The sequence below is a fragment of the Loxodonta africana genome, chromosome 10 (genome assembly GCF_030014295.1).
Source record: "Loxodonta africana isolate mLoxAfr1 chromosome 10, mLoxAfr1.hap2, whole genome shotgun sequence".
NCBI lineage: Eukaryota > Metazoa > Chordata > Mammalia > Proboscidea > Elephantidae > Loxodonta > Loxodonta africana.
This window is the reverse complement of record NC_087351.1, coordinates 88197730-88214163: the sequence shown is the minus strand read 5'-3', so window position 1 is coordinate 88214163 and position 16434 is coordinate 88197730. Positions and strand designations below refer to the sequence as shown.

Genomic DNA, 16434 nt, shown 5'->3' with positions numbered 1-16434 from the left:
CTTGGACACTTCATTCTTTGAACTGGAACTCTCTTCTGAGGCAGAAGAGAGAATGTGTCAAGCCCAGGCCCAGCACCCTCCCTGCTGTCCCTGGTGCCCACTAACCTGTGGAGCTGGTGATGGGCACAAAGGGTGCAGAGTTAAGGCTGCTCTGGAGTCCATTCAACTGCCCTTCTGCGGAGGAGGCTCTGAAACACAAAGGAGCATGGTTAGGCCTGAAGATGGCAAGGTGATGTCAAGTACATGCCCTCCAATGGCTTCGCATCATGCTCTTGGTGTTCCCTCCCATGTGGCTCGTTCCCTTGCCTCTTTCAAGCATTGGTACAAACGTCACCTTATGAGAGAGGGTTTCTCTCACCAACCCATCCCCTTGTTCTGAAGTGTTTTACATTTTGAATTTATTGTCCATCTCTGCCCACTGGAATGTAGCTTCAAGAAAGCATGGGCTCTGATCATGGTGATGTCTCCAGTGCCTAGAACCATGTCTGGCACATAACAGGCACTCAATAAATACTTGTTTGTTGAAGAAATCAAGTACTTACTACTGACTTAGGAAATGTATCTACTTTTTTTTTTAAACTGAGTTTTAGGTACAGCAGTGGTTCTCAACGTGGCGGAGGGAGGAAGGATGAGTTTCGTCCCTTCAAGGAACATCTGGCATTGTCTACCAACTGTGCGTTGCGACTGACAGCTAGTGGATAGAGGCCACAGATGATGCTACAACATTCTACAGTACGCAGGACAGCACCCACAACAAACACTTATGCATTTCCAAATGTAAACGGTGCCAAGGTTGAGAAACTCCAATGTGGAGGCACCTCCCTCATGCCAACTTTGATGGGAGACAGGACAGAGCTTATTTGATCCTTTGGCCAGAGGTCTTCCAGCCACATGTCTCCGAAATTCTACGACCAGCCCAATGCCCTGCTGACCATGTCAGGTCCCCCTGTTGTAGACTCTTACAGTTCTAATTCTCATTCATTACATTTATCAAAATTATAACTATTAAATTGTGTAACCGGCTGCTTAAAAGCTATCATTCTTGCTAGAATGTAAGCTCCATAAGGACAGAGATTATATCAGTTTTATTTTGTACATATCAGGTATTTAATAAATACTTTTTTGAAGTAATCTAGCTCATTGCCCTCCATACACTTATTTTTTGGGTCCATGCACCTTGATTTTGTTGTTCTTAGCTGCTGTTGAGCCAGGCCCTGACTCTTGGCAACTCCACACACAACATGATGAACTGCTGCTCAGTCCGCGCCCTCCCTGTGACTGGTCACCGACTGGGCTGTTGTATCCACAGGGTTTTCAACGGCTGATTTTCGGACACAGATCACCAGGGCTTTCTTCCTAGTCCACCTTAGCCTGGAAACTCCACTGAAACCTATTCAGCATCATAGCAACATGCCAGACTCCTCTGACAGACACATGAGGTGCACTGGCCAGGAATCGAACCTGGGTCTCTGGTATGAAAGGCAAGAATTCTACCACTGAACCACCACTTCCATCACCTTGACTTTAGTTGACATGTAAAAATTTTATTTGAGAGATTAAAGTTTTCACAGGCTCAGTACTTTTTTGTTATTGTTGAGCAGCATCCCATGCAACCTTCAGTATCTCTCTCTCAACAATTCTATTTTTCCATTCATTCATTCACTCAAAACAATATTAAGCTTCCTCTGTGCTAGGTACTAGTAGGGAGAGAGACATTAAGTAAATACACAAGATACAAACTGTGTCACAAATGCTAAGTAGTTACGAGAATGAAACATAAGAACTTGATTTAGATGATGATGGTGGTGCTCAAGGACCGTCTTTCTGAAAAAATCATATCTAAACGGAGTCTTGAAGTTATGAGAAGTAGGCATTAGCTAAGAGTACAGAGTGAGAAAGACCTTTCAATGGAGAAGAAACAATGTATGTAACAATTCTGAGGCAGAAGGGGATGTCCTAGGAACTTTTAAAGACCAGCAGGGTGGGGTGGGGTTGGGGAGCCTAGTCAAGCAGCGTTGCCACACTCCCTTGACAGGAATCACTTGGGGCCACTAGGTAAGCATACATTCTTCTAGGTCCTTCCCTTGTGGATTCTAATTTAGTAGGTCTAGGATAGGGCCTGGAGACTTGGGGTTTTTATAGCATCACAGGTGCCAAGTGATTCATATCACCAGAGAAGTCAGAGAAACACTGGCTGTCAGGTAAAGAGGAAGGTAGTATGAGGTGCACCTGGAGAACCAGGTAGCCACTTAAGTACCCAGGTGGTTCTTACACCACTGATAGAGACATGCCCCTTGAGCACACACACCCCAGCAACACAGTGGCCAGAGAAACACACTTTCACTTGCTGATAACGCTTCTTAGGATAGTATTCTCTTACAGCCTGCTGGCAAGCTTTGATCTGGAACCTACCCAATCCTTTTCACTTCCATTTTGAGGAAGGAGAGAAAGAAGCAGAGTATGTTTCCCTTGTCCCATAAACTTCAATCTTAGATAGCTACATCTGAAATGTTTATGCATTTTATTTCAGACCCTTATGTACTCAGAAACCCACCAAAAGCATCTGTTGGCTGATGTTTGCTCCTTTGGGGCTCAAGTGAAAAAGGAAAATTTCTGGAGGGCTTAGGAAGGGCCCTTTCCTTTACAGACATTAAAACCCTTAGTGTCCTTGTTCCTCCTTTAGGAGCAGCTGGGTCAAGGAAAGCCAAGTTTCCCAGAGTAAGCCCCGAGTGGTAGTATTCAAAATGAAGAAGACAGACAAAATCTTTGGGTCAGTGGAAGAAATGAAAGCCCTGATCAGGGAGCTGGTTGCCCTAGGAATGAGAAGTGTTTAGACCCGTAGAAGTTCTGGGTCCCCAAAGCTCCCTCACCTTCCCCCCACCCTTCACCTTGGCTTTATTCCGGTTCCTCCACAGAGACCTCCTGATCTCTAGGTCCCTCTGTACCCAGTTCCACTCATTCTACTTCTATCCTCCTCCCTCTCATCCACTCACATGGCAGGCCGTGGAAGCCACCACTGGTTCAGAATTTGAACGTTTCTAATTACTCTACTCTAATAGAGGAATGTGTCCTTAGCTCTCCAAGGGGAAAGGCTGAGTAAATTTTTCCATGGAAACATGGTTGCACAAAAATGGTTTGCATCAATAGTATACTATTGTAGACACATTATGGATAACTATGTTTTTGTTGTTAACATCATTTCCTTGGGAGAATACATTCCACAACTTCTGGACAACCCACTCCTAAATGAGAACTTTCAAGCACAGCCTGTCTACAGCCTGGATGTTAACTTGCACTTGCTGATCTGTCCCTGCAATGATTCTTTGCTGCTTCCCCGGGGAATATTTGTGTTTCAGGAAACATTTATATAAGAAGCTATGTAAAGGGAACCCTTGGTTCTCTTTAAGTCAGTTACTGTGCCTTTAACAGCAACTTCATAGGATTTGTTGTGAGGGTTAAATGACAAGGTGTACTAAAAGCACATCTTAGCACAGTGCACTTTTACTTAGGGATGTTGACTGACACTTTTTGATACACTGTAACCTACGTACCCAAACCCATTACCTCGAGTTGATTCAGACTCATAGTGACCCTATGGAACAGAGTAGAACTGTCCCCCTAGGGTTTCCAAGGAGTGGCTGGTGGATTCAAACTGCCGACCTTTTGGTTAGCAGCCTGAGCTCTTCAGTGCTGTGCCACTAGGACTCCACAGCCTATATAGATATAAAACAAAAACTCAGTCCCGTTGTTGTCAAGTTGATTTCTGACTCATAGCGACCCTACAGGACACAGAAGAGCTGCCCCTAGGGTTTCCAAGGAGAGACTAGTGGATTTGAACTGCCAACCTTCTGGTCAGCAGCCAAGCTCTTAAGCACTGCACCACCAGGGATAGAAATATCAAACTGAATGAGTCACTGACTCTAATATCAATATGAATATTAGTGCTAAACTGTAGAAGAACAAGACACCCAGGACAGGAAATTAAAAGCAATTTGCTACGAAAGTCAAAAAAGGGTCATTAATTTGCAGCTCACAAGGCAGAAGTCCCATAGTCAAAATTACTCTTAAAATCCCTCAGGAAGAGGTCTCATTTGAGGTTGACCAACTATTAATAAAACAAACATACTTTTTTTTCTGCTAGCATCACAATGAATCACTGTTTCTTCAACTATGCACCAAATGAAAGTAGTTGGCTTGTCTTAAAAAAAAATATTGTCTTAAGGGCTGTGTTATATAAAACATGTAGATCTTTAAGCCTGAGAACAACACACATACACTGAGATGCTCTTCCTAGAAGACAGGCTTGTGGGAACTAAGACTGACTGTAGGAACAACATGTCTGCAATCTCATCCTGAGTTGACCATCGGGTAGGGTCATCCACTTAATATTTAAGTTATAATTTCTCTCTCTCAATGTTGAATTTGTGAAGTTAAAAATGTGTTTGAACAAAGGCCCCAAAACAGTTAAATGAGGAAAAGACAGCCTTTTTAACAAATGGTGCTGGCATAACTGGATATCCATCTAGAAAAAAAATGAAACAAGACCCATACCTCACACCATGCACAAAAACGAACTCAAAATGGATCAAAGACCTAAATATAAAATCGAAAACGATGAAGATCATGAAAGGAAAAATAAGGACAATACATGGCATAAACCGTATACAAAACATTACTAACAATGCAGAAGAAAAACTAGATAACTGGGAGCTCTTTAAAATCAAACACCTATGCTCATCCAAAGACTTCACCAAAAGAGTAAAAAGATTACCTACAGACTGGGAAAAGGTTTTTAACTATGACATTTCCAACCGGTGTCTGACCTCTAAAATCTACATGATACTGCAAAAACTCAACCCAAATAACCCAATTAAAAAATGGGCAAAGGATATGAACAGGCACTTCACTGAAGGCATTCAGGTACCTACCAGATACATGAGGAAATGCTCACGAGCATTAGCCATTAGAGAAATGCAAATAAAAACTACAATGAGATTCCATCTTGCTCCAACAAGGCTGGCATTAATCCAAAAAACACAAAATAATAAATGTTGGAGAGGTTATGGAGAGACTGGAATACATTCACTGGTGGTGGGAATGTAAAATGGTACGATCACTTTGGAAATCGATTTGGTACTTCGTTAAAAAGCTAGAAATAGAACTACCATATGATCCAGCAATCCCACTCCTTGGAATATATCCTAGAGAAACAAGACCCCTTACATGAACAGATACATGTTCACTGCAGCACTGTTTACAATAGCAAAAAGATGGAAGCAACCAAGGTACCCAACAATGGATGAATGGATACATAAATTATGGTATATTCACACAATGAAATACTATGCATCGATAGAGAACAATGATGAATCCGTGAAACATTTCATAACATGGAGGAATCTGGAAGGCATTATGCTGAGTGAAATTAGTCAGCTGCAAAAGGATAAATATTGTATAAGACCACTATTATAAGGACTTGAGAAATTGTTTAAACAGAGAAGAAAATATTCTTTGATGGTTACGAGATGGTGGAGAGAGGGAGGGAGGAAGAGGGGTATTTACTAATTAGATAGTAGACAAGAACTATTTTAGGTGAAGGGAAAGACAACATACAATACAGGAGAGGCCAGCACAACTGGACTAAACCAAAAGCAAAGAAGTTTCCCTAATAAACTGAACGCTTCAAAGGCCAGCGTAGCAGGGGCCTGGGTTTGGGGACCATGGTTTCAGGGGACATCTAGGTCAATTGGCATAATAAAAGCTATTAAGAAAACATTTTGCATCCCACTTTGGAGAGTGGCGCCTGGGGTCTTAAACGCTAGCAAGCGGCCATCTAAGATGCATCAGTTGGTCTCAACCCATCTGGAGCAAAGGAGAATGAAGAACACCAAAGACACAAGGTAATTATGAGCCCAAGAGATAGAAAGGGCCACATAAACCAGGGACTACATATGCCTGAGACCAGAAGAACTAGATGGTGCCCGGCTACAACCTATGACTGCCCTGACAGGGAATAACAGACAACCCCTGAGGGAGCAGGAGAGCAGTGGGATGCTGACCTCAAATTCTCGTAAAAATACCAGACTGAATGGTCTGACTGAGACCAGAAGGACCCCAGAGATCATGGTCCCCAGGCCTTCTGCTAGCCCAAAGCCAACTCTTCAGACAGGGACTAGACTGGACTATGGGATAGAAAATGATACTGGTGAGGAGTGAGCTTCTTGGATCAAGTAGACACATGAGACTACGTGGGCAGCTCCTGTCTGGAGGGGGGATAAGAGGGCAGATGGGGTCAGAAGCTGGACAAATGGACATTAAAACAGAGAGTGGAGGGAATGTGTGTGCTACCTTGTTATGGGAGAGTAACTAGGAGTATATAAAACCAAAACAAACCAAACCCACTGCTGTGGAGTCAATTCCAGCTCATAGCAACCCTATACGACAGAGTAGAACTGCCCCATAGAGTTTCCAAGGAGCACCTGGAGGACTTGAACTGCCAAACCTCTTGGTTAGCAGCTGTAGCGCTTAACCACTATGCCACCAGGGTTTCCATGGAGCATATAGCAAGGTGTATATAAATTTTTGTATGAGAGACTGACTTAATTTGTAAACTTTCACTTAAAGCACAATAAAAGTTAAAAAAAAAAAATGTGTTTGATGCAGCTCCATTACCCGGCTCCCTGGTTATAGTACCTATGGAATATGAAGAGGTGACTAAAGGTAAACTTAGAAAACACTGAAGTCAGAAAAGTATCAAAAGTTTTACGGTGAGAAACAACAAAGAGAAAGGTGCCATTAACTTTACACAAAAGTTAGAATTCAAACTCAAGAAGAGTACTAAAGGTGAATATCTAGTTCTGTTGCATTCCTTAATTGCTCTTTGGTAATGGTGCAAGGGTCTAGGGGATGGAAAGCGTCAGATGTAGTCAAAGGCTGAGAGCTGGAGGCTTACCACAATCTTATCTGTGGTAACTGGCTTAGTTCAGGCACTTGTGTGAGGATGAACTGCCTGTGATTACCAAAAAACAATTAAGGGCAGGCTGTCTCATTAATTTAGCCACTTACAAACCAAAATCAGGAATGTGGCTGTGTATAGTAGCAACAAAAAAATTACAAATATTCCATTAATAGTGAAATGCTTCTCTCATCTTTCCTTGGGGTCTGCTCACAGCTAGCACCTAATGAGTTTCCTTAGATATTGAGTGAACACTTCCCAACCTAGAATTCAATTCATTTGCTCCATACCTACCTACCCCTGTTGACTTTTGCCATTTTTCTGAAGACTAAGAATGAGCCCGACATGGGCGTTATTCCTATTCTAAGAAACAAATAATATCCCTGTAAGACGCCAACCCACTTTAAGTGAAATATTACCTGCTTATCATTTCGACTCGACGGCACTGGGTTTGGGGATCATTTTGGAAGACTTCTTCTAGTGCAATTCTCTACTTAGGAAATATAACTCAATCAAAAAGCTAGCTAGGAATTCCACTGGCATCAAGAGCACACCATACAGCCAGCCTATACATCATCGCCAATCTAGGAGGGTCAAAATGCACAAAATCCCTGTTATCCACTTCGCCGGTGAGACTTCTGATGTGCTTTTTCGTAGATATTTATTTCCTTTATTTGTGGTTTCCTCTGTTCTTTCTTTTGCCCGTTATTTTGATCAGTGGAAACTTTTCTGAAAGTGATATCCTTCCTTTAAGGTCTGTTTTGTTCATTACTTCACAAGGTTGACTGTGGTTTGGTGCTATATTGTCTCTCTTTGGGTTTCTTTTCAAGGCTTTCCACATCTCCAACACAGAGGCACTAGTTTTCCATTTCAATGGTTTAGTAACAGTTTATCTTGGATCCATGCCAACACATCAGGGGTGACCTTTCTGTAGAGGAAGGACCCACAAAAGGAAAATGCTCAAGATTGTCAAACAGGAAGAGCAGTGGTAGAAATGCTGACTTCACCAAGGCTGCAGCAAAACAGACATGGCTGCACTTTCGAAGGACTTGAAAACACCCCCATTTCTTCATTTTTATAAAACACTGGTGACAGTCAACTTCTTTCAAAAAGGAGAAGAAAAAAATCCCAAGAGTGAAAGTTAGGTTAAAGAAACGGATTCCAGAACAAGAACATATACTCTGACTTATCATTTACTCACAGATTAAGTATCTTACAACTTCCCTTACAACATACTTACACGCATGCAAGCATACGTGCATCTCTTCCTTTTCTGTATCAGTTAAGGGGTTGTATACGTATTTCACAAACAGAAGCTGATACACTAATCCTTGGCAAACAGCAAATAGAACATTATGAACTAGGGTCTGGTTCCAGAACCAAATCGAGAATCACTTATTGAAGTCAGCTTTAGCGCAGTAGTGGTGCACAGGGCTCGATTTTGTAAATATAACACACATTATCCACTGTATTTGTGGTTTTACTCCTAACATTATTCATGTGGGCCTGTTCTCTCTTTTTATTTATTAGCCTTTCCAGAGGTGTTTCTCTCTAGTGTTTGTTTTCTAGTTTATTCATTCCTTCAACAACCTACCATCTGTCCTAGAGGGTCACTATGAGTTGGAATCAACTTGATGGCAATGGGTACATACCATCTGCCAAACACTTTAAGGCACCATTTTCCCATGTGCCAGGCTCTTCTAGGCAATTTCTGCGTTGTTTTTTTTTTCTTCTTTTCATTTGCTTACTCTTTTGTTCCTTTTCTAACTTTTCCAGTTAAATGGTTAATTCACTTATTTTTCCTTCTTGTCTTTGTAATAAATGTATCTAAGGTTTTAAGTCTACTTGTGAGTGCAGTTTTGGCTACTGCATAAATTTTGGAATGTGGTATGTCCGTAGTCATTCGGTTCTAAATATTTTATAATTTCCATTGTGATTCCCTCTATAATGCATGAGTATTAGGTACTCTGTTTTTTAAAATTTCCAAACATATGAGCTTTAAAAAAAATTATCTTTTTATTGCCTATTTCTAATTTAAGTGCATTGTGGTTACAAGATATGATCTGTTTGATACTAATTTTTTTTTAGTTTGTGCAGCCTTCATTTGTGACATAATGTATGCTGAATTTTTATAGATGTTCCATGTATACTTGGAAAAGGATGTCTATTTCTCTGTTGGGTGCAGGATTGTATGCACAGGAATTAACGTTTTTCAAACTGTGAGCTGTGACTCATACGTGAGTTGTCAAATCAGTTTAGAGGATCAAAATCAGCATTAAAAAAGGTTAGAAAATAGTATTTTGTGAAATTTGTATTTCATTTACACACGTAGAGATATTTTTACTGGGTGGTATGTAAAATATATTTTTTATTGTGAGCGGTGGTCAAAAAAAGATTAAAAGCCACGGATTAGTACAAATCGGTACTTCTGCATTTCAAATATTTAATGTTTTTGGTAATTTTTACTTGAGTTTCCTATCAGTTTGTGGTTAGTGGTAGTATATTTAAATAAATCACTCACCATGATTGTTGGCTTGCCAATTCCTCCTTATTATTTCATCAGCTTTTAATTATTTTAAAACTATAAGTGTAGAGAAATGTTTTTCTTTATACCTATTAGTGCTTTTTGCTTAATTCTATTTTACCTCATAGTAATACTGCTACACCAGTTTTCCTGCTGATTAGTACCGGATGGTTTAACTTTTTCTACAACCTTTCTGTTAAATTTTATTTTAGTTATTTCTCTCTTAAGCAGCCTACAGCTGAACTTGTAAAAAATGTCATTTCGTAATCTGTCTTTTAATACTTTAGTCTATTAATATTTATTATATTTGCACTTATTTCTATCATCTTATGTTATTTTCCATTTATCACTCTTTCCTTTCTTCTTTTTTTTCCTTTTCCTGCTTTCCATTGGATTCATAAGGTTTTCTGTATTTTCCTCCCCCTTCATTGGTTTGAAAACTATAGAACATTTATCAACTATTTATTTTTTCAAGAAAGTATAATGTCATTCAGTGTTTCTGCTCTGCCCCTGAACTTGACACAAACCCCATTATACATTAACCATCCACTGAATACTCCTGGCCTCCTGCATCTTGTCTCTGTTGTCTTAAATGTGTCTTACTTTAAAAAAAAAAAAAAGACCAAACCATATTCCCCCCAATGGCTGATTTTTCAGGAGAAGATGGCCAGGCCTTTCTTCTGAGGTGCTTCTAGATGGACTCAAACTACCAACCTTTGGGTTAGCAGTCGAACATGTTAACCATTTGCACCACCCAGGGACTCCTTATTTTTTTATAGTCATTGACATTTTCTTTTTTGCACACCATTTTTTCTTGTTATCCAACACCTCTGGGTTCACTTTTGTCCCGTAGTAGTTCTTTTAGTGAAGGTCCATAGGTAGTATAGAAACCCTGGTGGGATAGCGGTTAAGTGCTATGGCTGCTAACCAAAAAGTTGGTAGTTCAAATCTACCAGGTGCTCCTTAGAAACTCTATGGAACAGTTCTACTCTGTCCTATGGGGTCACTATGAGTTGGAATCGTTTAGACGGCAATGGGTTTAGTTTTTTCGGTTTATAGGTAATATACTCTTAGTCTTTGAATATCTCTATTTTTATTTTGCTTTCACTCTTGAATGACAGTTTAGCTATATATAAAATTCTACGCTGAATGTTACTTTACCACAACACTTTGAAGCTATTAGCTACTGTTTTCTGGCACTTATTTTGCTGAAAAGAATTCTGGTACTCTGTGTTCCTTTGTAGTTAGTGACTGTTCTTTCAGGTAGTATTTAAGACTCTCTCTTTGTCCTCAATATTTGTGCAGTTTCACTATGATGTGTCTAGTGGTATGTCTATCTTGGTACATGGAATGAACTTTTTAGCTCAGGACTCACATCTTCCTTCAATTCTGGAAAATTTTCAGCTATTATATCTTCAAGTATTGCTCATCCACCTATCCCTCAGGTCTCTCTTCTGACATCCCTATCAGAGTCACATGTCATATTCTGCATGATACTCCTATTAGACATGTGATCCAGCATTTCTGACTGTTTAAAAATATTGATTTCATCTGTAAGGAATTCATGTTCCAATTGTTGATTTTGTTGGCACTCTTTCTTAGTATTAGATTTATTCGTGTTTTGGAATTTTGGTGTGAAGGCTCATTTTGAATAGGAATCATTTGTCCCCTTATCTCTCTACTTACTCACTGCTCCCTGTCTGAAGATTTTACAGCTGCCTCCACCCAGCCCCCGAATCCAGTCCAGAACCAGGCCTTCTAGTGGCATCTCAGGGCCCTTGCCTCCGTGGTACTAAGAAATCCCAGTTAGTTTTGAGACATGAACAGTCACAAGAGAATGTCAGTGTTTTCCTGACATAGTTTCATAGAAAGATATAGCCTCAGGCAGTGGGTCTGTGCCCATTTTATCAGTCTCCCAGCTTCTGCTCCTGGGGGATCTTCACATGGCTTGGCATCTCTCTTCCCCCATCTCCCACTAGGAGATGCCACTGTACCCACTGCATCCTTTATTTGCTCAGAGTTTCACAACCTTGGTACTATTGACATTTGGGGCCAGATAATTCTTTTGTTGTGGGGGCCCATCCTGTGCTTTGCAGAATGTCTAGCAGCATCCCTAGATTCTATCCACTAGATTCAGTAGGAGCTCTGGTGGCACAGTGGTTTAAGTGTTATGGCTGCTAACCAAAAGGTCAACAGTTTGAATCCACCAGCTGCTCTCTGGAAACCCTGTGGGGCAATTCTACTCTGTCCTACAGGGTAGCCACGAGTTGACATTGACTTGATGGCAACTTTTTTTTTTTTTAGATGCCAGTAGCACCCCTCACCCTAACCCCAGCCTCCCTGCCCCCCAGCCACAACAACCAAAAATGTCTCCAGGCATTGCCAAATGTCTCCTGGGGGCAAAATCACCTCCAGTTGAAAATCACCTTTATTTTCAAGTAATGAGCCTGGCTTTAGTCTTTCTTCTTGGGCAGGACATTTTCAGCCCCCATATGCCACAGGAGCTGAACTCCAGGCTGCCACTGCCTGCTTCCAAAGTTGAATTCTGAAAGCTTATGGCTTCAGTTTCATTCAGTGATTTTCATTTTTGGAGCCAAAGAGATGTTTCTCTTGTTTTGAAACCCAGCTATGTCTTTTTGGATTTCTTCTTTAAACTTTTTATCTATCATCGCTTTGTGTTTCAAGCAGAGGGTGGATGTGCAAGTGTGAACTTATGGAGCCAACTTGACTGGAAGTCAGTAGGTCCAAATCTAATCTTTCGTTTTGTTTGAAACTAAGCCTTTGCCTTCAACAGTCACGAGAAGTATTGGTGTTCAGGAAATCAGAGCGCGTTTGAATTTCTATAGCCTGGCTAGTTAGAGCCAAATAACATTATAAATATCAGTTGCAAACGTTACAAATGCAATTTCTTTTAATAGGGAACCAACGGCAGTAGCAACAATGAACAACTATAGCATCAGCACACATTCGACACTTAATGAATGTCAGGAAAACACATTACCTCATATAATTCGATGAATAGCCCTATGAGGTATCTGTAGTATTTTACAGATAATGAAACAGAAGCTTAGAGATGTCCCTACATTACAATCAACCAAGAAAGAGCCAGGATTCAAATCTCCTTCAAATCCTGGGCTGTTCATGACTGTGCTCTACTACCTTTCATACACAACTGTATATACCACCAATAATTAATGAGGAGATCATTGTTATTTAGTGATCCTTGATACATATACTAAAATGTCACCACCACCATTACTACTACTTCAACCATCACATCCTCCACCACCACCTCCATCTCCACCACTCCATTTATCACTAATATAAGCTGTATCAGGGGCTGGAGACTTCATTCAGCTCCTCTCTCTCAAAGATAACTTCACGAAAGCAGGGATCGTAACTGTTTTGTCCTTTGGTGTCATCACCAATGTTTACAGCAATGTATAGTAGAGTGGACGTTCAATAATTTTGTGATGAAAACGGAGAAGACAAGGTATCTACCTTTAAAACGGCTTCAGAAAGCAGAAAATATATAAAAGGGAAAACTTAGACAAGGAGGTAGATAGTTAATAGTCAGCTGAGGGGTTGAGGATGTAACAGTTGGGAAAGGTACATAAAGGTGATAAACTAAAAACCCAACCTTGAAAAAAAGGCAGAATTTAGACTGAAGAAGAGGCCTATGGGCATTCAAAAACACGGGGTAGGAACAAACAATGGAAGCATCTTGGTGGAGCAGCCTGTGTAAGGGGATAGGGTACTCAGGGAAAGGGCTCTTAACTTTATCTTGTAGGTACTTGGAAGCCTCTGAAGGCTTCAGAAAAAGATTCAGAGAAAGATTTTAGAGGCGATATTTTTAAAATGCTTTCAAGGTCTACTCAAGTATCTTATTTCCTTAAGAGGACTCAATTTAGAGAATTTTAAGAGACAGGGCCAAGATGGTGTAGTAGTCAGATGCTTCCTGTGGTCCCTCTTACAACAAAGACCTGAAAAAACAGGTGTATGGGTTATATATGACAATCTAGGAGCCTTGAACATCAAAGACAAAGTTGAGGAATTGGACTGAGCAGCGGGGAGCGGGGAGAGATGGTTCGGAAGCGAGGAGTTGCCAGACCTGACCTGGCTGGCACTGGCACCCTACAGGCTGGATAGGCTGGTGTGCGCCGTGTGGCAAGCAGTGTCGCTTGGGATGCGTTTTCCACATTGGGAGAGACCAAGTGGTGGAGAGTCTGCTAAAGCCTCCAGAACCACCAAGAAACAGCGCTCAATCAGCGAAAGATAATTACAAGTGTCTAACCTACCACACAGATCAAAAAACAAAACAAAAAAACCCTTTTGGGAAGTACCTCTCTCTCATTTACCTGTCCCCTCCCCACTTTGCTCCAGGTCCCTGTCTGGTCTGGCTTCAGCAATTGCTGTGCTCCCTGAGCCGGAAGTAGGATCTGACACACGCTCTGAGCCATTCTCCCAGCTTTGGAGAGGGGACAAATTAACAGGAAAAAATAATCTGCCAACTCCCCGAATCTGGGAACTAGGGGCAGGCACAGCCACTTTGCCTAGGCATGGCCATAAGGGGGTCCATGGACTTTGCCTTTCACCCCTGCATAGACCCGTGTGGGGCCATTTAAACAGTGTAGGCCTTCATTAGGACAGTATAACAGGGTATATACCTGAAGCCTATTTTCACCTGTATCTGCTATAAGGGGGAGTGGCAGATTCATGACAGCTCTGCCCATTAAGCAGGGCCCTCACCTACCCACATCAAGGAGCCTGAGGACTGGTGGCTCCACCCATTCCACTGAGCCACCCATGACAGGGGTCCAAGAATAAGTGGGTGACTCCCAGTCCTTACAGCCAACAGCACTGGGTGCTCATAGTCTGCAAAACCGGTAACCACAAAGGAAACTAACAATTCTACACATCAAAATATAAAACAAGAAAAACATGAAGACTCAGCAAATACAAAATCAACAACAATGAAAAAGATGAAAAGAAAATACATAAAGAAAAAGGACTCAGCACAGCAAATTAAGGGGAACAAAGAAACTTATCTGTGATGATGCCAGACACAGACCCTCGGAATTCCCATTCCTTGCCTCATAAATAAGTATCTGGACTGCTTGTTCCCAGTGAGCAATCAGAAAGAAGTAAAGCGCTTGTTAACTAAACTTCTCGTTAAGCTTCTCTCCTTCCATTAAGGGCTTAAGCTCATGGAGGAACTAATATGGATTCTATAAGAGGCTGGTATAAGTTCCTGTCCAAATACATATATTTTTTGTGGTAAAATATATATAACATAAAATTTGTTATTTTAACCACCTTTTTAAGTGTATACTTCAGTGGCATTAATTATCCCATATTCACAATGCTTTACAGTTATCACCACGATGTGTTTCCAAAACTTTTTCATCACCCCAGACAGAAACACTGTACCCATTAGCCGAACTCCCATCTTGCCCTCCCCCCAGCCAATGGTAACCACTAATTTACTTCTGTCTCTACGCATTTGCCTATTCTAGATATTTCTTATAAGTGGGATCATATAATATTTGTCCCTATGTCTGGCTTATTTCACTTAGCACAATGTTTTCATGGCTCATCCATGTCATAGCATGTATCAGAACTTCGTTTCTTTTTGGCTGAATAATATTCCACTGTATGTATATGTCAAGGTCCCTGGGTGGTGCAAAGTGTTTGTTCTTGGCTACTATCCAAAAGGAAGGTGGTTCAAATGCACCCAGCTACACCATGGAAGAAATGCTTGGAGATCTACTTCTGTAAGATTACAGCCATTGAAAATCTGGTGGAGTGTAGTTCTACTCTGATACACATGAGGTTGCCATGAGTCAAAAATCAATGACAGCAACTGGTTGTTTGTTTTATGCATACACCACGGTTTATCCATTTATCTGTTGGTGGACATTCATGTTGTTTCCAAGTATCCAGATCCTTTAAAAAGGAATTTTCATGCTCAGATAACAAAGAAGGGGAATGAGGATGGGAAATACCTAGCAGCTATTTTAATAATCCAGCAGGTAGGGATAAAGAGTAAGATTTTAATTTAAATTACACAAATATGAATCACCTAAGAAAGACCGATCATCTCAATGGCTCTCACGTACTTCTCCTCCCCACTGGACATATAAACCTCAATGGCAAGTTTTGATCAGGTGTGGGCTGCTAGTACTCAGCTCTTTGACGTCATTCATTGTCCACTCCAAAAGCAAACCCTCAGACTTCCTAAAGCCATCACTGAGGTCCAGATGCTGAGGGCTGGTAGAGGGAAGAGAGTCTAACGGGTAGGTCCCCTGACTGGTCCTTACCTCTTTCTACCTCCAGGCCCTGCCCCTTAGAGTCAGAGTGTATTTTCTGGGATATTCCAGGTCTCCCAATCATTTCCCAGGCTTGCACTTTCTCAGAAAAGTATTACATAAAAGCCCTAAATGTTTTCTTCAACCCTGCGCTATGTCTAACAGAAATCCCCCAAAACTCTAGTATGAAAGTGGCCCCAATTCTTCCTCCTTCTGAATATTTCATTAGTCATTTTAATGGCAGAATTGGCATGTAAAAGGAGTGAGTTCCTAAGTGCTTAAACTGCATTTGTTCAAGGGCAATATTCTGGGATAATTAATCTCCCACTTGCTGTACGGGATGGATTTGAAATCAGTGGTCTATTGGGAATAGTTTGAGGTTAGTACAGTAGGTGATGTGAGTTCCAGTTCTGGCTCTGCTGCTGACCACCTGTGTACCTTGCCACACTCAAAGTCCCACACTACGCTTCTGTTTCTTTATCTTCCAGCATTAAAAGTCTATGATTACATATTTCGGAAATGTGAAATTTAGAGAATTCTATTATTAAGTATGGATATGCCATAGATTCAACCATGTTTCTTGAAACTACACCTAATAAAAGACTGAAAGGCTAATATAAGATAGTTAACCTACAACATGCAATATT

General features: G+C 41.0%; 1 protein-coding gene across 15 annotated transcripts in view; it reads right to left on the bottom strand.

Annotated features, from left to right (window-relative positions):
- TTLL5 (tubulin tyrosine ligase like 5) overlaps positions 1 to 16434 on the bottom strand; it is a 333448-nt gene that overhangs the window by 45762 nt on the left and 271252 nt on the right. For 14 of the 15 annotated variants that reach the window (XM_010588760.3, XM_010588761.3, XM_064292769.1 and 11 more), the window contains one exon: positions 106 to 188. In XM_010588760.3, coding sequence (XP_010587062.1) covers positions 106 to 188 — 83 coding nt within the window. Of the gene's footprint in view, positions 1 to 105; positions 189 to 3564; positions 3714 to 16434 lie in introns of those variants that run through there. The other variant, XM_064292770.1, reaches the window with a different exon arrangement.